Source organism: Macaca thibetana, chromosome 1 (genome assembly GCF_024542745.1).
Source record: "Macaca thibetana thibetana isolate TM-01 chromosome 1, ASM2454274v1, whole genome shotgun sequence".
Lineage (NCBI taxonomy): Eukaryota > Metazoa > Chordata > Mammalia > Primates > Cercopithecidae > Macaca > Macaca thibetana.
The window spans coordinates 52,723,991-52,751,879 of NC_065578.1; the positions used below are offsets into that span (position 1 = coordinate 52,723,991).

The following is a 27,889-nucleotide window of genomic DNA, read 5'->3' on the forward strand; positions in this document are numbered from 1 at the left end:
TAACGGAACTATTGGCCAATAAAGAAAACCAATAGTCCTCAAATTATCCCCATCTCAACCAGTTCCAACCCAGTTCCACTTTCCAGAGGCAGCTGCTCAAGTCCTCAAGCTGCTTCTGTCTTCCCTTTCATACCTCAGTCCAGCATGTTAAAAATGCTGTTTCTCGCTCGGCTCCTCCAAGAGATGTTTCCATGGGCTTCCCGGGCAGGGCAGTGGGAACCTGCCTTTCTCCCAACGCTCCCACACTTCCTCTTCCCCAGCTCCTGGTAGTCAGAGCACATGCGTTCACACTAAATCGATATTCTGGATTTATGTTGTCATGACTATGTAAATATTTACTAATTCAAGTACTGTAATCTGATTAGTTTCTTTTCATCATGCTTTTACCGTTTTCTGAAATTAATAATTGCCTGTTTTCTCACTGGCCTAGCTGTCTACGTGTCTATTGCTAATTCTTCCCCAGCCCTTCTAATAGCGATGTCCAGCACCTCTCACATCACTCTCACACCAGCCAATGCATCCAAGCGTCCAGCTCTGCTAGCCCTGGACCAGCCCTCCGCTCCTGCAACCCAGCTGTCCACCTGGACCCTCCTTGCCGCTATCCTGCACTGGGGTCCTTGTTTACAAGAGTTCTTGGCTTATTTCCTCAGTTTAGAGGAGCTTTCCTCTGATAACTTTTTGAAAAAAATTAGAAAATGCTTCTTTTTGGTGGTATGCGGTGGCTCATAGCCATAATCCCAGTACTTTGGGAGGCCAGGCGAGTGGATCGCTTGAGCTCAGCAGTTAGAGACCAGCTTGGACAGCATGGTGAAACCCTGTCTCTAAAAAAACAAAACAAAACAAAACAAAAATTGCGTGGTGGTGCACGTCTGTAATCCTAGCTGCTGGGGAGGCTAAGGTGGGAGGTTCATGAGCCTGGTAGGTGGAGGCTGCAGTGGGCCGAGATCGTGCCACTGCACTCCAGTCTGGGTGACAGAGTAAGACCCTGTCTCAAAAAAAAAAAAAAAAAAAAAAAAAAAGAAGAAGAAAAGAAAACTATTTTTTTTGTTGTTTTCGCATGTCTGAAAATTCCTTATTCTATGCTCACCCTTGATTAATAATTCAGTGGAGCATAGAATCCTAGATTAAAAATTGCTTTCACTGAGAAATTTTAAGTCTTTTGCTCTACAGTTTTCTATCTTCCAGTGTTGCTCTGAGAAATGTGATGAGATACTGTTCCATATTTTTGTAAGAGGCTCTCTTTTTCTCCTCTTCCTTCTCCTTTTAGGATCCCTCCTTCATCCCTTGGCAGGGGCCCTTTTAATTCGTGGCACTGGGCACTCAGTGAGCCCTGTCAAGCTGGTGGCTTACATCCCTTGGTTTTCAACATTTTTCGTCTGTTGCTTCTTTGATAACATTCTTTCTTCCATTGTCTCTTTTCCCCTTTTCCGGAACGATTTTTTTTTTTTTTTTTTTGAAATGGAGTCTTGCTCTGTCGCCTAGGCTGGAGTGCAGTGGCATGATCTCGGCTCACTGCAAGCTCTGCCTCCCGGGTTCTCCTACCTCAGTCTCCCAAGTAGCTGAGATTACAGGTGCGCACCACCACGCCCAGCTAATTTTTGTATTTTTAGTAGAGATGGCGTTTCAACATCTTGGCAAGGCTGATCTTGAACTCCTGACCTGGTGATTCACCTGCCTTGGCCTCCCAAAGTGCTGGGATTACAGGCATGAGCCACCGTGCCCAGCTGGGAACTTTTATTCATCAGATACTGACTTCCTGGATTGATATTCAAACCTTCTCATTAATTTTTCTCTATTTTTCATTTATGTGCTTACTCTCTTACTTTCAAACTTTTTATCTGAGCTATAATTACAGTTGTCTTTTCTGTTTGTTGGTTTTGGTTTTTCTCTGCTGCCTGCATTATCTGTTTCCCCCAGGGTTGGTTGGTTTGTTTGTTCCTGGTGATCCTTGGCAGATGACTGGTATAAGAGCGAGACACTAAAAAGCCTCTGTGCACCTGACTGGAGTGGTGAGGCTTGTTGACGATGAGCTTCACTGGGGTGACCCAGTGGCAAGTCAGCTTCTTGGGGTGGGCTCAAAATGCCCATTTCTAGAGGCCACTTTTTCCAGAGAAGCATCTCCACCTTCCTGTCCAAATAGCCACTTGGTGTTTCTGCATCAGAATCCCCTCTGGTCCAGTTTCTGTGAAGGATAAACCATCATCTATCTGCTGGTCTTCTGGGAGTGGGATGTGAGTGGCGGAGGGAGGACTAGCTGCTTGGTTTTCGGGGGTCCCCAGGGAGTCTAATAGCTCCTACACTGACTGTCAACCAACCCAGCCCCCTCTTTTTACTCCACCCTGTCCCCCACCTCCCTCAGGACGTGGTGCCTCTGAGTCCTGGGTGTTTCTGGGCTCTGTGGGAGACCCTGCCCACGTCTGGCAGTGCCTCTCGGCAGTCTCCAGCTCCTTTTGGCACCAGCCCAGGCTCTACTTCCCGCCGGCTCCCATCTCCCATCCGCGCCTCTCCTGGTCTGACAGCTCCTTTTATTTCTTTATCATCACCTTAACGGGGTTTAGAAGGAGATGAGATAAACACTTATGTCCAGTCTCTCTCTGCCATTTGCAGTTACACTTTGCTCACATCAGGCAATCTAGAGAAGCCAAAGAAACATCATCATTATTGTAACAGCTAATATTTATCCGGCACCTTCTCTATTCTGAGAGCCCCGTTAAGCATGTTACAACGTATTGTCTCATGGGATTCTTACCATCACACTAGGAAGAAAGTTACAGATGTGGAATGGGCTCAGAGATGGGGGTGACTTGTCCAGGGGCACCCTACGAGCCCATCCAGACCTTTCCCCAGGAGTCAGCCCTCTGGGCAGTCGTGGCACACTGACCTCTCCAGCCTCCCTCTTGCCCTCCCCCAACCCTGCTCCACCGGCCCGAACTACCCGGTGTTCTGCCCACCAGGGCTCACCCTCTCATTTCCACACTTTTGCACGGGCTGTTCCCCTGGAGAAGGAGCAAAACATGTTGGGAGAGAGCTTGCCTCTAAAACAGAAAGGAGCCAGGCTCCCGGGGCTGTGGCAGAAGCCCCCACTCCCCTTCTATCCTCTGTGGCATCTGTGGGAGCCCTTTCCACAGTGGCCTCTTCCTTCAGTGTTTTGGTCTGGAGAAAAGGCTTGCTTCCGCCTGTGCCTGGAATGCGCCTCTTCCTGGCCACTCCTGTGCCACTTGAGAAGGGTGGCTTTTCTCTCGTTAGTGCCTCACCTGTTCATAGTTTTGTATCTCTGAGGTGACACAACTGGCCAAGCAAGGGACAGGGTTGCATCCTGATGAGAACTGCAGTGCCAGTGAGAAAATGATAGATTAGTCGTCTGCTGCCGTCACCAAGACAGTCACTTAATTAGACTGCTTGGATGCTGTCATCATTGAGAAGGCCAGGCCTGGTGGCTCATGCCTATAATCCTAGCACACTAGGATGCCAAAGTGGGCATATTGCTTTGAGCCCAGGAGTTCAAGACCAGCTTGGGCAACATGGCGGAACCCTGTCTCTACAAAAAATACAAAATTTAGCCAGATGGCACACGCCTGTAGTCCCAGCTACTCAGGAGGCTGAGGCTGGAGAATCACTTGAGCCTAGGAAGTGGAGGTTGCAACAAGCCAAGATTGTGCCATTGCACACCAGCCCAGGTGATAAAGTGAGACCCTGTTTCAAAAAAAAAAAAAAATTTGGGCCAGGCACGGTGGCTCACGCCTGTAATCCCAGCACTTTGGGAGGCCAAGGCAGGTGGATCACCTGAGGTCAAGAGTTTGAGACCAGCCTGACCAACATGGTAAAACCCCATCTCTACTAAAAATACAAAATTAGCATGCTTGAAATCACAGGTATGTGGGAGGCTGAGGCAGGAGAATTGCTTGAACCCAGGAGGTGGAGGTTGCAGTGAGCCAAGTTCGCACCATTGCACTCCAGCCTGGGCAATGAGAGCGAAGCTCCGTCTCAAAAAAAAAAAAAAAAAAAAAAAAAAAAAAAAAAAAAGTTTATAAGCAACAATTCAGCATACAGACTCTTTTTAAAAACTAATGTGGCTGGGCGCTGTGGCTCATGCCTGTAATCCCAGCACTTTGGGAGGCTGAGGCAGGCAGATTACTTGAGGTCAGGAGTTTGAAACCAGCCTACCCAAATGGTGAAACTCTGTTTCTACTAAAAATACAAAAATTAGTTGGGTGTGATGGTGTGTGCCTGTAGTCCCAGCTACTCTGGAGGCTGAGGCAGAAGAATTGCTTGAACCCAGGAGGCAGAGGTTGCAGTGAGCCAAGATTGTGCCACTGCACTCCAGCGTGGGCAACAGAGCAAGACTCCATCTCTAAAAATAAAAATAAAAATAAATAATAATAATGGCTTTGGCCAGGCACGGTGGCTCATGCCTGTAATCCTAGCACTTTGGGAGGCCAAGGTGGGTGGATCACTTGAGGTCAGGAGTTCAAGACCAGCCTGGGCCAACATGGTCTCTACTAAAAATACAAAAAATTAGCTGGGTGCAGTGGTGCGCGCCTGTAATCACAACTACTCCAGAGGCTGAGGCATGAGAATGGCGTGAACCTGGGAGGCGGAGGTTGCAGTGAGCCGAGATCATGCCACTGCACTCCAGTCTGGGTGACAGAGTGAGATTTTGTCTCCAAAAAAATAAAAAATAGAATAATGATAATAATAATGGTTTTATTGAGATATAATTTGCATGCCATAAAATGTATCCATCTAAAATATACAATTTGATGGTTTTGGATATATTTACTGAGTTATGCAACTTCATCACAACCAATTTTAGATCATTTTCATCATCCCCCCCAAAAAACCCATACCCATTAGCAGTTACTCCCCATTTCCCTCAAGCCACCATTCCTGGGCCACAAGGAATCTGCTTTCTGTTGCTATAGATTTGCCTGTTCAGACTCTTCATATAAAAGGAATTGTACAGTATGTGGCCTTTTGCAACTGGCTTTTTTCAGTGAGCGTAATGTTTCCCAGGCTCATCCGTGTCGTAGCACGTGTCAGTACTTCATGTCTTTTCATTACTGTGTAATATTCCGTCGTGCGGATAGACCACATTTTGTTTATTCATCTGTTGATGAACATTTGGATTGTTTCCACCTTTTGGCTATTACGAATCGTGCTGCTTTAAATATTTGTATACAAGAGTTGGTATGAATATATGTTTTAATTCCTGTTGGGTTTTTCATTCCACCTAAGAATAGAATGGCTGGGTCCTATGGTAACTGTATTTAACATTTTTAGGAGCTTCCAAGTTATTTTCTACCACAGCGGCATCCTTACATTCTCCCCCCCAGCGTATAAGGGTTCTGATTTCTCCACATTCTCACCAACACTGCTTAGTATCTGACCGTTTGATGATGACCATCCCAGCGGGTCTGAAGTGTATCCCACTGCAATTTTGACTTGCATTTCCGCGATGGTTCATGATGTTGAGCATCTTTTCAAGTGCTATTTGCCATTTGTAAATCATCTTTCTTCTTTCAACATTGGGTTGTCTTTTTGTTACTGAGATGTAAAAGTTCTTAATATACTCTGGTTACAATTCCCTTATCTGATACATGGTTTATGTATATTTTCTCCCATTCTGTGGACTGTATTTTCATTTTTTTGATGATGTCCTTTTAGTACAAAAAAACTTAATTTTAATGGAATTCAATTTATCTTTGTTGTTGTGGTGATGGTGCTTTTGGAGTTATATTTAAGAAATCAATGCCTAATCCAAGGGCACAAAGATGTTCTTCTTTTTCTTTTTTTCTTTTCTTTTTTTTTTTTTTTTTGTGAGACAGGGCCTCACTCTGTTACCCAGGCTGGAGTGCACTGGCACGATTTTGGCCCGCTGCAGCCTTGACCTCCCGGGCTCAAGCAATCCTCCCACCTCAGCCTCCCAAGTAGCTGGGACTATAGGCACACACCACCATGCCTGGCTAATTTTTGTATTCTTTGTAGAGACGGGGTTTTGCCATGTTGCACAGGCTGGCACAAATATTCACTCTTATTTTTTTCTTAGTTTTATAGTTTTAATTTTCATTTAGGTCTTTGGTCCACTTTGAGCTAATTTTTACATATAATGAGGTAGGGATCTCACTTCATTCTTTTGCATGAGGATATCCACTTTTCCTAGTACCCATATGTTGAAAAGACTATTCTTTCTCCGTTTAATTATCTTGGCACTCATTAAAAATCAATTGACCATAAATGTGAAGGTTTGTTTTTGAACTCTCAGTTCTATTCCTACAGGTCTTTCTTTATGCCTATAAGCTTTAAAGTAAGTTTTGAAATTGGGAAGTGTGAGTTCTCCAACTTTGTTCTTCTTTTTGAAGACTGTCTTGGCTATTCTGGGTCCTTTGAGTTTCCATATGAATGTCATGATCAGATTGTCAATTTCTGCACAGAATCCATCTGGGATTTTGAGAGGGATTGTGCTGAATCTGTAGATCAAACTGGGGAATATTGCTATCCTAATAATACTAAGTCTCCTGATCAATGAACATGGCTGTCATTTTGTTTACTTAGGTCTTCTTTCATTTCTTTCAACAATATTCTGTAGTTTTAAGGCCAGGTGCCTGGTGGTTTATGCCTGTAATTCCAGCACGTTGGGAGGCTGAGGTGGGTGGATCATTCGAGGTCAGGAGTTTGAGACCAGCCTGGACAACATGGCAAAACCCTGTCTTACTGAAAATATAAAAATTAGCCGGATGTGGTGGCAGGTGCCTGTAGTCCCAGTTACTCAGGAGGCTGAGGCCGGAGAATTGTTTGAACCCAGGAGGCAGAGGTTGCAGTGAGCTGAGATTGCACCACTGCACTCTAGCCTAGTTGACGGAGTGAGACTCCGTCTCAAAAAATATGTATGTTTTTAGTTTTCAGAATATAAGTTTTGCACTTTTACTAAATTTGTTACTGAATATTTTATTCTTTTTAATGCTATTGTAAGTGGATTTGTTTTCTTAATTTCATTTTTGCAATGCTCATTGCAAGTGTATACAAGTATACCGTTTGTGTATTGATCTTGTATCCTGCAACCTTGCTGAACTCATTTGTTAGCTCTAAATGTTTGTGTGTGTGTGTGTGTGTGTGTGTGTGTGTGTATTCCTTAGGATTTTCTATATACAAGAACATGTTATCTGCAAATAGTTAGCTTTACTACTTCTTTTCTGATCTGGATATCTTTTGTTTAATTCCGTTGCCTAATTGCCCTGGCTAGAACCCCCAGTACAATGTTGAATAGAAGGGTCAAGAGTGGGCGTCCTTGTCTTGTTCCTGATCTTAGGGGGAACGCATTCAGTCTCTCACCATTAAATCTGATGTTAGCTGTGGCTTTTTCATAGGTGGCCTTTATCAAGTTAAGGAAGTTCTCTTTTATTTTTAGTTTGTTGAATGTTTTTCTGATCATGAAAGGGTGCTGGTGTCTACCAATAAGGTAGAGATTTTAGTCCCTATTATTTTTTATATATATATATATATATATATATATATATATATATATATGAAAACTAAGGCTAAAAAATGCTAGAGCAAATTTAGAAAATAGGAATAAATATGAAGAAGGAATAAATATCACGATCAACCCCATCTCTCAAAGATAAACCACTCTTAACTGTTGGAAGAACATCTTTCCAGACTTTCTTCTAGGCATTTTTAGAAAATTGCACACCACATGGACTACCTTACTTCACTGCATAATGTGTCCAGAACATTGAGGGAAGGATTTTCTCAGCCAGAGCTGAACAGAGATGAAGGGGTCTGCCTGGTGGTAGTGAGTTCCTCGTCGGTGGGAGCATGTGAGCACAGCAGCTTGTCCACACAATGTAACAGGGCGTCTCCTGGGGGATGTTGTTGAGCCAGTCTTCTCTCCTGGCTGTGAGGCTATCCAGGGCTAGGGCCAGGCTGAGTCATCTCACTTTCTGGTGCCCAGCTCAGAGGAGACTTGGAGTCAGTTTGATTAACTGATCAGCAGGAGCCGAGGGACCCGAAAGGGAAATGAGAACCAGCTGAGTTGACAGCTTCTCTGGGCTGGGTCTCTTTAGGAAAAGGAATTATGACAGAAGTGTCCTGGCCTGGGCTCTGCACTCAGTGGGCAAGTCCCTGGCCTTCCCCAGGCCTCCATCTCCCTATCTGTCAGATGGGGATTGAACAATTTCCCCTACAGGCCCTTCTGAGATGGACTGGGTGAAACTCTGGGCCTTGATGCCTAAAAGACCCTGGGGTCTTGAGACCCAGGAGTTGGGGCCTTCTCCCAGGGTGGGGCCCAGCAGCCATATGGGAATCCCCAGCCAACATGTCAGCATCCATGCTGTGTAACGTACTGCGTGTTCACCTGCGTGGAAGGAAGACTTGGTGACCTGGTCTTGAGGAACTGCCTGTCACTGGAAGATGAGGCGTCCTAAGGAAAAGGTCCTGGAAAGATGGGCCAGCTTGGCAGGGCTGCAGAGATCCTGGAGCTCTGACTGGGAGTTTGGAGACTTGTGAGTCTAGTCTCTGCCACTCTCCTGCTTGGTGAGTGACCTGGGAAGGCCCCACTCCTCTCTATCGCTACTGGCTCTGAGTCCGTGACCCCGTGAGCTTATCCAAGGCTCTTACTGACTGTTGAGCAGTCACTATGCTCTGGTGCTGGTAGCTGCAGAACTGAACCAAAGGATGAGGGTCAAGGTGGAGGAAGCAGGACTCGAAGAGGCAGCTTGTTCCAGGAGGAGGGGGAGCAATCTTCGGACCCCACAGACCTGGCCTGGCACTCAGCCTAGATTCCCTCGCTTTCTCACTTGTTTAAAGAGTGAATGGGCCGGGCGCGGTGGCTCACGCCTGTAATCCCAGCACTTTGGGAGGCCGAGGCAGGCGGATCACGAGGTCAGGAGATCGAGACCATCCTGGTTAACAGAGTGAAATCCCGTCTCTACTAAAAATCCAAAAAAATTAGCCGGGCGTGATGGCGGGCGCCTATAGTCCCAGCTACTCGGGAGGCTGAGGCAGGAGAATGGCGTGAACCCGGGAGGCGGAGCTTGCAGTGAGCCGAGATCCGGCCACTGCACTCCAGCCTGGGTGACAGAGCGAGACTCCATCTCAAAAAAAAAAAAATCCATCTCAAAAAAAAAAAAAAAAAAAAAAAGAGTGAATGAGTTAACGTATGTCAAGTAGTTGGCACATAGAGGGGCTCAAAACAATTCTTGTTGTCATGAACAAGGCCTGGAAGTTGGGGAGACCAAAGGAGGTTCTTGGCCAATGGATGAGGGTAGGCAGCATGGACTCTTGACCTTGGAGTGATGGCCTTGCCTTCAGGCAGCCTGGGCCCGTCAGCTGGCAGGGTCACATTCTGTCTCTGTTTCTGGCAACAGCAGGATTTTCCCTCCCTAATTATCAACCTACTCGGGGAGATGCTAAAAGTAATGCCCATTGCTGGGCATATGTCCAATTGTCAAGAGGGCACTGTGGAATTAACTATTTCATTAGCACATTAAGTGCACAGAGAGAAATTAAGAAAAGAGACAGAGATTTCAGGCTATGGGAAGGGAGGTCATGCTGGGGGCACTTCTGGGTGCTGAGCCCTGAAACACACTTGCAGGAGCCTACCTTGCTGAATGGGTCTAAGAAGACCCAGAACAGCCTCAGACCCTTTTTAAAACACAGTGGAGTATGACGAATGGCTCAACTGCTGAATTGACAGATGCAGACTTCTTCCCCTCTCCCCTCTGCCTGTGGCTCTCCAAGGTCACCAAATGCTGCCACTCCTGGTTTCCCCTGTCCTCTTCAATACAACCTTATGTGTGATCATGGTTTTCCATTTTTCAGTTGAAGACACTGAAGCCCAGAGAGGGCAGGTGACTTATCTAAGGCTGCACAGCCAGAATATATATATGCGTGTGTGTGTGTGTATATATATATGTGTGTGTGTGTATATATATGTGTGTATATATATGTATATATGTGTGTGTGTGTATATATATATAGATAAGACAGGGTCTCCACCCTCAGGCTGGATTGCAGTGGTACAATCACAGCTCACTCACTGCGGCTCATGTGATCCTCCCACCTCAGCCTCCCGAGTAGCTGGGACTATAGGCGTGCGCCACCACATCCAGCTAATTTTTGGATTTTTGGTAGAGATGGGGTTTCACCATGTTGCCTAGCTCATCTCAAACTCCTGGGTTCAAGCCATCCACCTGCCTTGGCCTTCCAAAGTGCTGGGATTACAGGCATGAGCCACCATGCCCTGCCTCCAGAGCCAGAATTTGAATCAAGGTACAAGGCCCTGGGTAGACAAGCTGGGATGTGCTGACTAGTGAGGCCTCTGCCCAAGACAGCATGGGGTGGTTTGAGCACTGCCCTGGGTGTCCTGAGACCAGACCCACCACCAAATGGCCATGTGTTCCCAGCAAATCAGGCCATCTCCCCGGGACTGTTTCCCCATTTGTACCATGGAACTTGATTTCAAATCATGAGGAGCATGCTCAGGACACTCGTCTAAATGGACAGTCCTCGAATGAAAATACTCACACCTGAGCACCTACTATGTACCAGGCCCTCACTCTGGAGCCCCGTTTGATCCACCCACCAGTGGAGGAGGCATCATCTCATCATACAGAGTAGAACCCCAGACTCAGTGAGGTGACCTGCCCAAGAGCCCAGGCGGAGCATGTGGCTGCGTGGGTTTTGGAACTCAGATCTGGGAACTCCGGAATCCCTGCTGTCAACACTCTCGGCCACACCATCCCTTTTTTTTTTTTTTCAAGACAGAGTCTTGTTCTGTTGCCCAGGCTGGAGTGCAGTGGCTCTATCTCAACTCACTGCAACCTCCACCTCGCAGGTTCAAGCAATTCTCATGCCTCAGTCTTCTGAGTAGCTAGGACTACAGGCGTGTGCCACCATGCCTGGCTAATTGTTTTTTGTATTTTTAGTAGATGGGGTTTTGAGATGTTGCCCAAGCTGGTCTCGAACTCCTGAGCTCAGGCAATCCACCCGCCTCGGCCTCCCAAAGTGCTAGGATTGTAGGTGTGAGCCACCTCGCCCAGCCTGGGCCTCGCCATCTTTTGAGAGCCACCAGCTCCCTGACCCTGAGTTTCTCCATCAGTAATAGAGCAGTGTGTGCCGGCTGCACTCTGGACACTCTGGGCACACAGCCCCCTGGAAACCCCAGGCCCCGTGGAGATGGCTGCAGCACAGCCTGTGTCCTGCTTGGCAAGGGACGGTGTCTGGGCCCCATGGAACCTGTGCTCCCGGCAGTCTGCCCTGCGTGGGGCTTAGTGACTGCTCCCCGGGACTGCTCTCCACCTCCCACCCCTTCCTTCCTAGCTGGAGACCCCCACCCACTTCTCTACTGGGGGCTCAGGCCCCAGCACCTCACCCTGGGCCCCACCTCCTCACCCTGGGCCCCACCCTAAGTTGCTCCCTGTCTAGTGGCTGTGGTGTGACTGACACAGAGGAAACCGCAGATGAGGATGAAGTGGCAGGCTCCAGTGAGAATACCAGCTCAGCTGCACACGGCCTTTCATGGTTTGCAAAACCCATCTCCTGTCCATCAGTGCTTTTCATTCCCCAGAAACCAGGAGGGCTGAGAGGATGGCTTCCTCTCCACAGACAGAGAAATGAGGCCCAGAGTGTGAAGCGACTTTCCCTCAGTCAGTGCTACAGGCAGGTTGCAAACAGGCTGACTTCCAATCCCAGGGTCTCAACTCAACTTGGCATGTGCCCCTCACCTCAGGAGTTTGGGACAGCAAAGTTCTGGGGCTCAGAGGGTGGCCAAGGGCATGGGCTTTGCAGTTGGGAGGACGTGAGTTCAAAACCTGGCTCGGTGTGATCTGGGGCAATTTACTTTGCCTCCCTATAGAATGGGGGTGAAAGTAGGACCATCCCCACAGGGCTGTCTGGTTTAACAGTTAATGTGCGTGAAGCGCTGCGGTGCTGGCCATGGTGAGCGGCGTCCTCACCCCTCCTGGGTGCTGGAGCCCCGGGGAGCTCTACAAGCAGCAGCCTGGCTGTCCTCAGAGAGGCTGACTCTGTTGATCAGAGGTGGGATCTACGTGTGCAGCTTGGGGACTCCGGGTGATTCTAATGTGTAGCAGTAGTGGGGGGGCTCTGCTTTACGGGGCCCATTGTGCAGATGGGTAAACAGTCTCTGAGGGCAAAGTGACTCCAAAGGACCCACAGGTCCTCTGGGCTCCTGTTCCTGCCTCTTCCATGACTTGCCTGCCCTCAGACGACTGATTCCTGAGGGTGCCGCTAAGCAGGCAGGCGAGGCGGGGGCTCGGGCCTCCCTGCAGGGCTGGCCGGGCCTCTCCTTGGGGACTTGATTTCTCCTCCTGTAGATAATAACCACCCCTCACTTCCCTGCCTCAGGAGTAGAGAAGGTGGCCCTGAGGAGTTGTGTGGTCCTTGACCCAGTGACAGGACTGCTGCAGTCTCTTGGCCACCCTTGCTTGCACCGCCCCAGGGACGGGGGGCTCCTTTTCATCCCAAAGTCATCCCAGGGTCTCCGAGCACAGTCACCTCCTTCTCTCCAGGGTGTCCTGTCGCACTCTGGGGTTGGGGCCAGGGTCCTTGAGTCTCCTGTGCCCCCTGCACTGTCGGGTATGAGGTTAACCAGCCTCACCCTGTCCTGGCCCTTGTTCTGCACATACTCTTGTCACCAGTAAATTAATGCAGAGAAGCTGTTAAATCCCAGCTGTGCACCAGACCCTCTGCTGCGCTTTGGGGATACAGGGGCACCAATGTGGTCCCTGCTGTGACAAGACAGTCATGAAGTAAAGAGGGACTCAGGCCCCAGACCCTCCCACAAGGAGGCCCCAGCCTGGAGGAGCAGAGCCTGCCCCAGCTGCCAGGCAAGCGAGAAATCCCAGCCTGGCCACACCGGGACTACTTGAATTCATTTCTGGAAAATGTCAAACATCCACACAAGTGCTCTAGAGAACAGCCTCGGAGCTGTTCTCTCAGAAAATACCCTGGTGGCCGAGCCTCCAGCGCCGGCATCTCTACTTGCTGTTTCCACACCTCAGCTCCCTCCAAACCATGGGACTGCCAGGTTCTTTATTCTGCCCTAAAACGAATGCAATCAGACCCAAGTCCAACCCCAGAGCCGGGCTCCCTGCCCTCCTGTGCGGAAAGGACACGGACAAGCCTGGTGGATGGCGCAGCCTGGACGGGGCTGCCTGGAGGCGCGTCTGTCTCCTCCTTGGCCTCCCATGGCCCTTCTGCAGGATCCTGTTGCACCCAGGCCTGGGGCCCATGATTAAATCGTGCGTTGGCGCTGCAGCGCGGGCCCAGGAGGGGCTGGCAGCTCCTTCCCACTTCACATTGGTTTGCATTTCCTCTAGAGACAGGACCACTTAGAAACCTATAAATCCCTGGCAGGGCTGCCGGCCTAGGCGAGTATATAAATCAGGACTTGTAAAAGCCTAATGGCCCCCTCTGGGCGGGTGAGACAGCCGTGTGCCAAGAATCCTCGGGCGGCGCCCCAGGACTCCAGTCTTGGTCTCGAGCTGCAGACCGGCAGGGGGCATGCAGGCGGGTGCCACAGACCTGCCTGGAATCCCGCTCTGCCTCCTCTCCAGCCGGGGGCAAGTCACCACTGTGAGCCTCAGTTCTCTCCTCAGTACAATGTCATCAGTAGGCTGCACAAGCCCACTAGGAGCCCAGCATTCTTTTCAGGTGGGCTGAAGGGATGGGGGACAGAGCACAAATGAGGCCCTGAGGCCAGGGCTCCCTGCTGCCTGCCGCTGGCCTGCCATCTACTCTGAAACTCAGACAGGTCACATGGCCCTCCACACCCGTGTCCTCCTCCGACCACGTTCACGGGTGTTTGCTGTGGCCCTGCTCCGGGCCAGGAGCTGTGGGGCCGGGTCCTTGTTTCCTCGCTGTCTCTCTAGCTCCGCTGATGGGTATAAGAAACTAAGAAACGGGTACTGAGTGCTGGCTGTGTGCCGGGTGCTGTTCCAGGCGCTGGGCAGTCAGCAGTGAAGAGGACAGCTCAGACCCTGCCCTCCTGGGACGGACGTTCTAGCAGGGTCCTCAGCAGCGCAGTACCCTCCCAGCAGAGAGGCCTCCGGAGGCCCAAAGCTGCTGTGTCATTCTCCTGACCACCCCTGGTCAGCTGGATTAGGGGACATGGAGAGAGGCTGGAGGGGTGGCAGAAACAGTCTCTTGGGCCGGGCTTCCTTTCTGTGCAGTGAGTGGGGTGGGGCTGGTGGTCTCAGTGGGCCCTCTCAGCCCTTATGGACTGGATCCCCTGATAGCTCATGTGGTCCCCAAGGGCCAGCAGAAGCAGGGGGAGTCCCTAGTGGACAGGACCAGAGATGGTGAATCCCAGTGCCCAGCATGGAGGGGACCTGGCCTGGGCACACAGGGCAGAAGGGGACCTAATGCCCATGACCCAAGACCCCGGCAGGGTCAGAGCCTTCCTCCACCCTAGAGGGGGATGGAGGTGAAGAGCCAGAGAGGAGTGGGTAGGGATTGGGGGTCAAGAGAAGGAAGACAGAGAGGACAGAGGGGGACAGAGGAGAGTGGGACAGTGGAGATAGGGAGAAGGACAGGGGAGAGAGGAGAAGGGAGGGACAAGGAGGCAGGGGAGGGATAGGGAAAGAGGAGGGGGAGAGGGACAGGAAGAGAGGGATGAGGGGGACGGGGAGAGAGAAAAAGGGGGAGGGACAGGGATAGAGGAAAGGAGGGAGGGAGAGGGAGAGAAGAGAGGGGAGGGGCAGATAGGAGAGGGGAGAGGGGCAGATAGAGAAGGTGGGGAGGGACAGAGAGAGGAGCGGGGAGGAGCAGGGAGAGAGGAGAGGGGAGGAGCAGGGAGAGAGGAGAGGGGAGACAGGCAGATAGAGAGGAAGGGGGAGGGACAGAGAGAGGAGAGCAGGGAGGGGGAGGGAGAGAGGAGAGGGGAGGGGGCAGGGAGAGAGGAAGGGGAGAGGGGCAGATAGAGAGGAGGGGGAGGGACAGAGAGAGGAGAGAGGGGAGAGGCAGGGAGAGAGGGGATGGGCAGGGAGAGAGGAGAGGGGGAGGGACAGAGAGAGGAGAGTGGGGATGGGTAGGGAGAAAGGAGAAGGGAGAGGGACAGGGAGAGAGAGGAGAGGGGAGGGGGCAGATAGAGAGGAGAAGGGGAGCGATAGGGAGAAAGGAGCGGGAAGGGGCAGAAAGAGAGGAGGGGGGAAGAGACAAAGAGAGAGGAGGGGGGGAAGGGACAGAGAGGAGGAGGAGGGACAGAGAGAGAGAGAGGAATGGGGAGGGACAGAGAGGGAGGGGAGGGACAGGGAGAGAGAGGGCCCTGATCCCTGATGGACACAGAGAGATGAAGGCTTCGGGGTGGGGGTGCTCGGCCAATCTAGCTTGAACTTGACAGAGGCCAGGACTGCAGGGATGGCCTGGAGTGGCAGGGCTGGAAGGAGGCCATGGTCTCCTGTCCGTCCTGGGCCCTGCCCCTAGGCTCTGGGTTGGACTCTGGGGCCCCTCAGCAGACAGCCCCTTGGCTCTATAGATCCTGGGGCGTCCTGGGCTCGTGGCCCCCTAGGGGCTCTCTAGGCCCTGTGAGAAATCTCAGCCCCTCCACCTAACCCCACTAGCCCTCCCAGTGTGACAGTGACAGTCATACCTCCTTGCCAATGGTAGGTCTGGGGGTAATCGCCGTGCCCTGCAGTGGCAGTAGCCAGGCTCCCATGCGCTTCGGGCTGCAGGTCAGGGCTTGGGAGGGGCTTTGGTCTGGGTGTTTTTAAAATAAGGGCTGAAGACAGCACTGGGGAGGGAGCTCAGGTCCAGCCCCCGGGGGTCCTGACTGGGAACTGTGGTGCAGCGTTCGCTTTCGATTAGGAGGGAGACCCTGCCGGCGTCGGGGCATCAGGGCAGGGCGTCCTGAGTGTGCCAGGAGGAGTGGGGGCTCAGCAGAGTCCCAGGCAGAAGAGTGAGGAATGGCATTTCCAGATCCCCGTCACCATCACCGCAGTGGCGGGACCCACCCCCCCGCCCCGAGCCCCTCTGTGCCTTCCCCTCTGGCCTACTCGTCTCTCCTCCGTCTAGGCCTCTTTGTTTCTCTGCCTTTGTCTCCTTTTCTCCCTCTCTCTGCTCTCTGAAATTAAATGGGATCCAACTGCCAGCTCCCTGTGTGTTCCCCGCTTGCGGCTCAGCCCCTTTCATTATTAACAGAAATAAGTCCTCATGGCGGAGCTTCACACTGCTTATCTGGAGTGGATTAAGCGCTCACAGTGACATGCAGTATTGATTCCTCCGCATCCCTGTTCAAGGGGTTTTGCCTTGGCCTAATTAGTTCCACAAAATCAGTGGGGGAGGGGATGAGGGGGCGAGGGGTCCCTGGGTGGCAGGCAGCAGCCTGATGTGCCGTGTGACAGTGGGTGGGTCCCTGCCTGCTGGGGGCTTGGACTGGGCCACTCTGGGAGGCAGAGGCTGAGAGGCGGTGAGAGCAGGTCGCCCGATTCTGCAAGGGGCAGGACAGTGTGAAGGGTGAAGTTGGAGGCTCTGGAGCCCGATGCCTGGGTTTGAACCCAGTTCTACCACTCACAGGCTGTATCACAGCCTCCCTCTTCTGTGAGGGACAGAAAGAAACTGTCCCTCAGTTTCTTTCCCTCCCTGCCTCCGTCCCGGCTCCCTCCCTCCCGGCTCCCTCTCTCCCTCCCTCCCTCCCTCCCTCCCGGGCTCCCTCTCTCCCTCCCTCCCTCCCTCCCGGCTCCCTCCCTCCCTCCCTCCCTTCCTTCCTTCCTTCTTCTTTCCTTTTTTTTTTTTTTGAGACAGAGTCCCATTCTGTCACCCAGGCTGGAGTGCAGTGGCGCGCAATCTCAGCTCACTGCAGCCTCTACCTCCTGAGTTCAAGTGACTCTCCCAAGTAGCTGGGATTACAGGACCCGCCACCACACCACGCCCGGCTAATTTTTTGTATTTCTAGTAGAGACAGGGTTTCACCATGTTGGCCAGGCTGGTCTTGAACTCCTGACCTGATCCACCCGCCTTGGCCTCTCAAAATGCTGGGATTACAGGCGTGAGTCACTGCGCTGGGCGCACCGTCCCTCAGTTTCCGTGCCTGTAGGATGGGAGTAAGTAGCAGGGTTTGGCAGAGAAGATGGTCCTTTTCAGCTCAGGGTCGTCAGGAGTTTCCTGAGGGGACCATGCTGCGGTGTGGGCCAGGGTGTCTCGAGTGATTCCCCACTCCCTCCACGCCTGAGCGAGGGAGGAGGGGAGCCGCTCCCAGCCTGGAGTGGGCTGTGTGGAGAGGGCCACTGGACTGGACCGAGACCTTCAGTGGAAGACACAACCACCCAGGGACCCTCCCTCCCATCTCCCTCCCATGCTGGGCTCCTCACTGGCTGGAGCCAGCCCGGAGCCAGAGGGGAGCAGCCCCAAATGCAGCCCCCATGGGTTGGCCCTGGACACAGAGCAGGCAGAGTGCACGTCTGGAGGGGCAGGTAGGACATGGGTGCAAGCACCTCATCAGCAGGCTCCTGGGAGGAGGCGGAGAGCAGATCCCTGGGAAGCCCTGCAGGCCAGCATGGCACCACTGCGTCAGTGGCATCGCGGATGAGAGGGAGGACCAGGCACGCATCACGGCTCTGTCGCCATGTGGCTAGGTGTTCACTCTGACCCTCGGTCTCCTTCTCTATAAAGGGGAGACCGAGGGTCTTCTATAAGAGACCCTTCTTTACAGAAGGGGGTTACTGGGCCTTTCATCTGGCTTTGCCTGCCTAAGTCAGCGTGTGGTACAAAGAGGCGGCCCTTTGGTGAGGGTGTGAATGCTGGCTGCCCCTCCTCACCTACAGAGGGGACAAGAAGACCTCTCCCTAGGCTGTTTCTGGGAGCACGGGGAGGGTGGTAAACGTGACCGTCCTTGCATGGTTCCACTCCAGAGGGGATGAGGCAGGAACTTCCCTGGATCTTTGTAGCAGGTGATCAGGGTGACATGGTGAGATGCTGGCCACCATCCAGGTCACCTGCCCAGGCCTGGAGCATGGGCCTGTTCCTCATGCTGGATGCTGGAGGGAGACAGACGGGGGATGGGGACAGACCCACACGAGGCTCGGTCCTCCAGGGTGGGCACAAGGCTCCTGAGACAAAGGCTGCTCTTGGCACCCGGCCTATCTGCAGGGACTGGCCTTTGCCTCTGGCTTTGTGAGGCTGTTTGGGCTCTACCTCCAGCAGCCTTGCCCGGCCCTCCCAGGGTTTTCTCTGTTTGCAGAAGCCCAGACACTAGATTTGAAGCTCGTTCTCCCACCTGCAGAGGAGTCGCTGTAGCAGGCAGGGGCCCAGGTCAGATGGAGCTGGGTCCCAACTGTGGTCTGACTGTGGGGCCCGGGATCTGAAGCCCGTTGCCGCACCCTCCCAGCCTCAGTTTGCCCACCTGTCCATGGGGATAGGCCTACCTCACTGCACAGTCCTGGGACTAACGCTGGTGTCTGTAAGGACCATAGCGCATGGTGGGGGGGCCACGTGCCACTGGTTCCCATCCCTGTGGTCAGAACCCAGGGCCTGAGCTGGTTTCCATGTGGCCTCCCTAGCCCTGAACACCCGGCTCTGTCACCCTCCTCTAAGGCTCTCCTGGTCCCAGCCTCTGGGCTGAATCACAACGCAGAATCAGGCCCTCACATCTCCTTTCCAGTTTTTAATGTTTTTCTTGTAAAACCAAAAATATAAAACTGGCAGGGGAATGGAAAACAAGTTCTGCATATTTTATATACACGAGGTCTGTGATTTCAAAACCACTGTGGGGAGGAACGGGAAGACGCAATTGAGGGAATGTTACAGGGCCACGGATCCTGGCGGGCACCTCTGTGTGCCCAGCGCGGGCTCGGATGGTGGCTCCCTGGCAGCGCTGGGTGGTGTGGCAGCACTGGCTTCCCTGGGTCTTGGCCTGGTACTCCCGCTGGCACGGAGGGTGGGAGCGGCAGCAGGTGGCAAGGTGGCATCTGCAGTGCTGGATGGGCAGGCGCATGTGGGGGCTCCTTCAGGTGTCTGTGTAGATGGAGGGGATGTGGCCCAGGCAGTGGTCAAAGGCTCCATTGGGGAAGAAGCCACAGTCCTCGGGGCCGCTGGACACCACAGGTTCAGATGGCTGCTGTGGCAGCGCTGTGGGGCATGAGGCCTCAGCCAGGGCCTCATATCCTGTGAGTGGGTGGGAAAGGGTCAGTGCTGGAGGCAGCAGGGGCCGTGCCTGCTCATGCTTCCCAGTTCCCAGGCCCCACCCCGCCTGCCCAGGGTCCCCGCTCACAGTGTCCCGTCGGTGGGGCCTGGTTGGAGCCCCCAACTTTTCCAAATCGGGGAGCTGGTGGCTGGGGTGGGGTGAGGGCTTGGGAGGCACCCTGGGCCTAGCATACCCAGGGGGCCCAGGGCAGCTGGGGAGACAGGCACGGGGCTGACACCCTGGGGAGACAGGCAGCTGAGGGGACAGGCACAGGTCCATCACCAGGGCTGGGCTGTGGGGCAGAATGTGGGGGAAGGAGAGGGGTAGGGTAGGAGCAGCTCAGCCCTTGCCCTCAGGGGCTGGTCCCCTCCTGGTAGAAGGACCGGCTCAGCCCCACCCTTTCAGCTGCATCCCCGAACCAGACTCAAGAAACCCAAAGAAGGGCACCAGCATTTACTGGGCACTTAGTAAGTACTCATTTCAGCTTACTTCGCTTCGGCTCTACAACGCTCCCATGCGGTGGATGCACTATCCTCCCTGTTCTATAGCTGAGAAGGCAGGCACAGAGGCCAGGATGCTTGCCTAAGGTCAGTGTGAGTAAGGAGGGGAGCTGGGATTGAATCCAGGTCCGTCTGGCTCCAGAGATACCTGGCTCTTCCACTGGACATGCTGTCTCCAGGGTGAGGCCACCACTCAGAGGCTCTTGACTTGGGAGGGGCGGGAGGGGGCATCTTCTCCAGCCCCTGCCCTAAAGGCCTGCCAATGAGCTGCTGTCACGCGTTTGTGTGGCCTAAGACAGGTGAGCCTCAGTCTATGCAGTGGGGTTGGGCTGAACTGTTCTGAGGCCTGCAGCCCCTGAAGCTTGTCAGTCTGAATTGAATGCTCTGTGCTCTGTGTGTGATTTTTGCTTGACCAGGGAGGTGTGGGCAGAAGGCCACTAAGCAGGCCTGCAGTGGACACTGGGGAGAGGGGAGGCTGAAAGAACCTCCCCTGGCCGGTGTAGGGGCGGGGCGTGGAAGCTGCCTCCCGCTCCATTCAGAGCTCTTCATTCTAAGCCTTGCTGCTCAGCTGAGAAATCCCATGTGGGCTGGATCAGGGTGGGGAGGACAAGATGGGGAGAGCCCACAGTGCTGGGCACCTCAATTCGGGTATACACAGACACAGAGCACCCATCTTCCATGTGGGCCCCATGTCACGCAGGGGGACATGCACATACGTCTAACTGGCATGGACACGGCATATGTTTACCCACAGGCCTGTGGGCACGGTCCTCAAACACAGGTGCACACGTGCACACAAGCACGCGTCTGTGGCAACGGCCATGAGTTATACCCGGGGTGGGTGACATGATGTGCACACAGACGGGGTGCACGGACATCTGCATAAACCTGGGGTAACACATGTGTGCGGACACAAGAGTGCAGCCCTGCCAGCTCCTGACACTCACGGAGTGCACGCTGCCCAGAGCCACCTGTGCCAGCCCTGCAAGCACGGGCACACACAGACACCTGGCACGGGCGCAGGTGTGTGGACATGGACCCACAGGGTGGTATGTACCCAGCTGAGGCCTCAGCGCTTGTCCCTATATGCCTGTCCCTCCACCCTCCCGCTCACGCTTATGCAATCAAAGCTGCCCCAAAAGCTGACATGCCTCTTGCGGGGGGTCTCAGGTTCCCCTTTGTTGGAGCCCCGGAAACCTGTTAGACCTGGGCCCCAAGGCTGTTTTGAGGGTGGGTCTCAGCTCCAGGAATTCAGGGAGGGTCTAGCCCCTCCCTTCTGATGCCCCTGCTCTGACTAGGCCTGCCCCGCTGATCTGAGCCCGGTTCCGCCTGGGCTGTGGGCACCCTCCCCCTCCCCGGGCTTCTCTAGCCAAGCCTGGGGCAGAGCTGGGGAGGCCCAGGGCCCTGCAGGGCAGTACCAGGTACCAATGCAGGGAAGGAACAGCACAACCTCTAGGCTCTGTCCCCACCTAGTCTCCTCTGCTGCCAAAGGGAGACCAGGATTTGTTCATTCCCTGCTACATCCCCAGGGTCTGCAGCTATGCCTGGCACACAGTAGGTGCTCAGTAAATAAAGAGAAGCAGTAATTAAACCATGAGCTCCCAGTCCGATTCTTCAGAAACCTGTCAGCATTAGACACACATAAGGCTCGCAAAGCTGTGGAAGGAGCATGCACTTTCCAGTCAGGCAGGTACAGACAGTTCTGCAGGGTCCTGGGACCTCTCTGAGCCTCTACTTCCCCCTCTGTAAAGTGGGGATGGCCCCACCACAGAAGCATCCAAAGACTGCAGGACAGTGTGTATGCAGCACCCAGCACAGGGCTGAGCCTTGGCAGGTGCCCAGGACCAGGAGCCACGCAGGCAGGGCTCACCTGTGGCAGGCAAGGGCGTGCTAAGGCTGTGGTAGCCATTGGGCCGCAGGGGGTTGAAACCATGGGTCTCCCCGACCAGTCCGTCCCCGCCGGCTGCTGGTTCGGCCATCCGGTAGCAGTCACCATAGGGGAAGCAACTCTGGATGGAGTGGAAACTGCCCTGGTAACCTGCAGATGGGGGTGGCAGGGGCCGTGTTCACAAAGGAGAAGTGCCCAGGGCAGGGAGGGGAACATCCTTGCCGCACGCTGCACCTCCCGTGTTGTCCTGTCCAGGCATTGTGGGTGTGAGAGAGAGAGAGGAGGCCCAGGGCGTAAAGGTGCAGGAGGCTGGGGCATTCTCAGCTCTGCCCTGCAGGGAGGGGAGGGCAGGCGAGGGGTGGCTGAGATGGTCTCACGTGGCTGCTTCTGAGTCACCCATGGCTGATGCCTACTCCCTCCACTCTCGCGCTCACTCCCGCTCACTGGCCTCTCCTCGGGGCAGCGGGCCTTTGCCGCCTTGCCCGGAACACGCTCTTCCTCACTCTCAGAACCAGTTTTCTCCAGGCCATGCCCCCAGCTGGGCCTCTTATGTCCCGTCTCCCAGCTTCTCTCAGCCCCCAGTGCCCAGTCAGTCATTCTCCGAGAACCTGCCTCCCCGACTAGGCCGCTGTCTCCTCGTTGCTCTGGGGTCTCTGAGTGGGAATCGGGGGTTATACGGAGCGGGCCCCTGGCCAGAGCTTACCTTGTGGGCTGGGCAGAGGCGGGGGTGGAGGGCTCTGGAAGGGTGGGTAGGACGGCTTGCTGGGGAGTGTGGAGAAGGGCTGGCCCCCAGGAGAATGGCTCTGAGAGGACGGGGGCAACGGCGGTGGCCCGAGCCCCTTCGGGGGGCTGACTATGGGTGAGAGGAGGCCGGGCCCCAACCTGGAGAGAACAGAGATGCCCGTCAGCAGGCAGGGGTGTGGAGGGTGGGGGCCAGAGGCAGGGCTGCTGTGGCTTACTCCCCTCCAGCAACGGGGAGCCCACTCACCACTGACCTGCTCCGACTTACAATAGTTAGAAGAGGAGCTTTTATTTTTGGTCATGTTCAAGCCAAACTTTTCAATCCTGTAAGCTTTGGAGTCTGGTATTTAGGAGAGTCAGCAAAGATCTGGGTAAGAGGCACAACCTTTCCAGCTTAGAGAACTGTGTTCGCACCCCTCATTGCTCTCACTGGCCAACTATTTTGGGCAAGTTGCTTAATATCTCTGAGCCTTGGTTGCCTGGAAGCAGCGTTCATTACCTGCTGGGTGCCTGGCTCTCTGCCTCGTGCATGCCACTCTGGCCACCTGGATGAGGAGCCCTGGAGCAGCCCATGGCACTCACAGTCAGCATTCACTGAGCCCCTGACTTGCTCCAGGCCCCGGGAGACAGGTGTTCTTGTGTCCTTTTTGCAGACCAGAAAACCAAGGCTCAGAGAGGTTTGCCCAAGTTACTCCCAGCCACACAGCACTGACCTCAGGGGTTACAGTGAGGGTGACATTAAAGCAATGTAGACAAAGTGTGATGTCCGATACATTCTTAGCCACTCCATCAATCATCATCATCATTATGAAGAGGAAGGAAAGAAAAACTAGCAAGTCGGTCCCAAGGCCAAGTTGGCATTTTTTTTCCTGCACAGTGTACTCTAAGGAACCGTCTCCTGTCTCCAACCCTGGCCATCTCTCCTCCACTTGCACACCTCCTGCGATGGGGGGTTCACCAGTTGCCTTCATACAGGGCCTGAGGGATGCAGGCTCTAGACTGTGCACTCTGGAAGCTCATGTTCTGAAACAAGACTGCAGAGGCTGACAGCGGCACAGGTGCCCTGAGCCCAGCCCTGCTCGGGGGCCCGCTACCTGGACTGCAGGCCAGGTTCCCTTCTCACGCTACCTTCCTAAGTCCCTGGGCCCCGTTCACAGGGGCTAAAATGACTTTGGGTTCAACGGCTTGGGGGCTCTGGGGACAAGGCTGAAGGCTCACAGCTTGTAAAGCATTTATGTGCATGGCAGAAAGAGGGAAACAGTGAGAGCTCAGAGTCCCCATTTTCTTGTCTGGATTTGTGGCTTGCTGAACCATCCACATAAAAATACACAGCGAATTCAATGTCACAGCTCCAGGTGACCTCATGACCCTTGCCCACCCTCTGAGACACCAAGTGTTAACAGATCAGTGCCTCTCTGAAGGAAGCAGGGCTATCTGGAAATGGGGAAAGTGGATTTGGAGAGAGGCTGGTGTCTCCGCATCTGTGCCATGCCAAGTTCCTCTCTGCCCCTCGAACGTTGGCAGCCCCTCAACTGCCCCTCCAGTCTGCTGTCGTCATCCACATGTGTGGGGCCCCCGTGACTGTGAGCTCTCTGAGGACAGGCGAAGCACGGCCTTGGTGCTGGGTCCCTGGCCCAGCCACTAACACACTGTTGGATCCCTGTCACTGTTTTAAGTTCATGAGCCAAATCCTCATCACACCTCCAGGAATAAATTATCATTATCGCCATTATTTTTAGGCCTGTCTTATGGGGTGGTCCGGTGGGACAGCGTCCTCCTCTATGCACTAGGAACTGTGGACAGCTGTGCACAGGCTGTGTGTTCTTATGACCAGTTCTCCTGGCTGAAGCTGGGCCAGGGCCTGGCCCGGGAGTAGTTCCTCCTTCCTGCAGGCTTGCTGTGTGGTGGCTGCCTTATCTCCATCCCATCTGGGCACCCACAACTCAGCCCTCCCCTGGTTTCCTAGAGCCCCCGTAGGGAGCGCCAGGTCTTGGTCCTTCTCGGTCACCCGGTGCCCAGCGCTGGGCCTGGCACACAGCGAACAACCGATGACACTAATAAATGAGTTTCTGAATTTCTCAACTACGAACCCCAGAGATTAACGGCATTGCAGGATTAAGATGAACCAGATATGAAGGGGAAAAAACATGCATTTTCAAAAGTTTGTTTTTCCTGTCTCCCTCCACCATAAATTCACGTTTGCCACCTTCACAGCCAGTGAAATTGAACAGAACACAACTCTGTCCACAGCAGACGTGACGCCTGAGGCTGTGCTGCTCTACCTGAGCTCTTTAAAAGGCAAAAAACATCTTTTGGAGCTCCTCCTCTGAGTCATGCAAATGATTCCTAAATCAAATATTTTTGCTTCAACTGGAACCTATAAAAATTAATATAAAACCTCACTGGCCTGGCAGACCGAGGGCTTCATACCTCGCACAAGGCTGGGAAAAAAAAAAATACCCTATTCGGCGTCTTCTCTGAGCCAGGGTAAATAAATTTGGTCATGAAGTCAGGCCCTCTTAGCATATTTTCGAGTGAATCAGATAATTCTGTCAAGCTATTTAAACGTCCCAGCAAACCACTGGGGAGCCACGAGTGGCCGTTCCTTGTTGACTTTGGCAGGAAGTGGAGGCTGAAGGCCCTTTCCCCACTCTCTTCTCAGGGGATGAAAAAAGAAACCCATTCACGCTGGGCCTGGGCCTGGTGTCAGGCACGAGGATGCTTCTCTCCTGCAGCTGGACCCGAGGCTCCTACCCGCAGGCAGGGGTGGGCAGGCGGGGGTCCCGTCTTGTCATCACTCTGCTTCTCGCTGCAGAATTCTTGACGGGCACTTGCGCAGGCGGCAGGCAGGTGATGAATGAGGCGGAGCAGAGTGCACGGGCCCGAGCAGCGAGCGGCCTTCGTGGTTTATTTTCCTTTGGTTGGAGATGTTTTTCAGTTGGTTGGTGGGTGAGCAGGTGGCCTGAGCGGGTATGGGGGGGCGGGGACCATCGTAGTGGAGCCTGTGCCAGGTGAGGTACACAGTGTCAGGCGTGTGTACGGCCCTCACCACCTTCCTCAGGGAGTGCCTTCTAATGCCTTTCACAGAAGCCGCAGCTGAAGCTCGAGGAGGGCCTGGTTTTCTGGGTCCCCCTGTGCAGCCCCTTCAGGCTGCCTCTTCATGGCTCTCTGCTCACACTCACAGCCGCAATCTTCCCCTGCCTGTCAGCAGCCCCTCTGTACCCTCAGCTCATCCCTGAGGCCCCCTCCTCTCCCTTCCCAGTTCGGGTTTCCCACTCCCGCTGCCTCTGTGCCACCATTGCCTTCCACTGCCTTCCGGCCTCCCCCTCCCCAGCCTGAACCAGGCCCTGGCTCGGGATCCCATCCATCCAGCACCCCACAGTCCACCCCACCCCTGCAATGCTGCCCTGCGTCCTCATCCCTAAACCTGAGCACATCACCGCTCAACACTCTTCAGGTTGAGTCTCATCTCAGGCCTTGGGATCTGGACCTGGTGACATCTCTCCCAAGTTCGTCACCCCACATGATGATTCATGTTTCCCAGAACACCCCAAGTTCTCACCATGCCTACCTTCATTCTTGCTACTCCTTCCTCCCAGCCTCTCCACTCATCCAACTCCAGCCTCACCTTGGAGGTCTGGCTTAGCCTCACCTCCTCCAGGAAGCCTTCCCTAATATCCTCCCGGCAGCCACACCCCACTGGGCTCTCCTCTGGGCTCCACAGCCCTTCTGCTTCCTTGCCGCACACCACTGGCCCCCTGTGTGGTCGGTCTCCCTCTCACAGTAAGCATCTCCAGGGCCAGAGTCATCCGCAGCCCCAGCACTGGGCCCAGGGCCTGCCCACAGGGGCTCCATAATTGAACACCGAATGAATGGGTGAATGAATGGCAGAAGGAGCCCAGTAATAATAGAAGCAGTGGGCCACAAATGTGGCCACGAAGCCAGGCTGGCCCCAGGCGCAGGCAGGCCAAGGCCAAGGCTGTAGCCAGGAGGAGGAAGGGCAAGGAAGGAGGAAGGTGCTGGGGCCAGGCCTGCAGGGACAAGGTGATCAGCAAAAAACAGCAGGGAGGGCAGGAGGGCGGGGCTGTGAGGCGTCCCCTCTGCTCATCTGCAAGAAAAACAGATTTTGGCAGATCATGGTCCAGCAATTAACACATTCAGCATTTCCAGTCAATTAAGTGGCCACAATGAGAACCACATTGGGTGCAGGAAGAGGCTGCCTCTCTCCGCAGTGATCCAGAAGTAAAGGCTCCCGGACAGCCCCCGCAGGCCGGGCAGCGTCACAGCTGCAGTGGCTGGAGATGGGTGTGGGGCCCAGACCAGCATCTGTGGAGTGCACGCCGTGGGCAGTCTGCTCCCAAATGCACAGATGAGCCAAGGAGACGCCAGAGTGAGGCCCGGAGGAGGCCTGGGTTCCATTCTGGGTGTGGCAGCCCAGAAGGCAGGGGTCGCTGGGAGGGGCCACAGCGCTTTCCCAGGGTCCTCCAGTGGGGAGGAGGGACTGCATGGAATGAGGCATTCAGAAGCCAATACTGTCTACTCAGGGTTACCGCAGGCACCAATGGAATCATGCACAGAAAGTGTGTGGAATGCAGTCCGCAGTCAGTGTTCCCTGAAGGTTGGCTATTTTCATTATCAGTAACAAGCAGATAGATAGTGCGGGACACTTGCCCTCCCTGCCTCCCCCCCAGAGCCCCCCTTGCTGCCCCAAGAGGACTGGCCTGGTGTACATACCCATCCCGGGTGCCCTCAGCCATGGGCAGAGGGGACAGATGGTGGTGGGAACTGGTGGTGGCATCCAGCGGGTGGTGCCTAGAAGGTACATCGTGCGCTGGGGGCAGGAGGCCTGATGCAAGTCCATTATGGGGGGTGATGGAGCCAGGATACACACCTGCAGGGAATAAAACAAGGCTCACTGGCCTCTGGCCACTCCCTAGAGATGGCTGTGATGGCCCAGGAGCTGTGTGTGCCTGATGATAGAGAAAGAAAGACAAGAGGGAAAATGAGCAACGTTGTTATCACTGGAAGTTTAGGAGCCCCAGTAAGGGAGGTACTGGCCCCACTCCACTCAGTTCAGCCCTGCAGACCCTGGCTAAAGGCCTGTGTCCAGGGCTGGGGTTCACCCTGACAGCAGAGGTGGACTGGCAAGGGGCTGTCAGAGGCACGGGGTGCTCAGGGTGTGTGTGTGTGTGTGTGTGTGCGCGCGCGCGCGCGCGCATGTGTCTGTTTTCAGATGGGCGCATATATAGGGCAGGCTGCCTCAAATCTCTGTGGTGCTGTTCTGGGAAAGAAGGGGCTTGTTCCATGTAGTCCCAGAAGCAGAGACCCAGGAATGGAGAGAAGCTTGAGAGCAGACAGCAGCCCAGGGCACCGCAGTGCCTTCTAACAGGCAGTGCTGCTGCAGGGCAATGGGCTGCCCTTGCACAGAATAACTACCTCCCCCAGAGATATGCAAGCAGAGCCGGGGTATCCACTGTAAAGGCTTCCAAAGAGAGATGACTGCACTAGCTGGGTGGCACCTGGCTTGGGAGACCTCTGAGAAGGGCTGCCATGGATGGTTGTATGGGCTGTGTACTGAACAAGGGTCCCAACTGAGGAGAGGAGTCAGCCACATTCTAGTCTCAG

At 54.1% G+C, this 27,889-nt stretch overlaps 2 protein-coding genes across 2 annotated transcripts in view; one reads left to right on the forward strand and one right to left on the reverse strand.

Moving 5' to 3' along the window:
* The window catches only part of MRPL37 (mitochondrial ribosomal protein L37), a 911,410-nt gene that overhangs the window by 174,704 nt on the left and 708,817 nt on the right, over window positions 1–27,889 (forward strand). The window lies entirely within an intron of this gene.
* The window catches only part of GLIS1 (GLIS family zinc finger 1), a 235,612-nt gene continuing 226,326 nt past the window's right edge, over window positions 18,604–27,889 (reverse strand). Inside the window, exons 7-10 of the mRNA XM_050802872.1 lie at window positions 26,999–27,155; window positions 22,227–22,405; window positions 21,506–21,673; window positions 18,604–19,116 (exon numbers count right to left, since the gene is read on the reverse strand). Of these exons, the coding sequence (XP_050658829.1) occupies window positions 18,959–19,116; window positions 21,506–21,673; window positions 22,227–22,405; window positions 26,999–27,155 (662 nt within the window). The 3' untranslated portion in view covers window positions 18,604–18,958. The remainder of the gene's footprint in view (window positions 19,117–21,505; window positions 21,674–22,226; window positions 22,406–26,998; window positions 27,156–27,889) is intronic.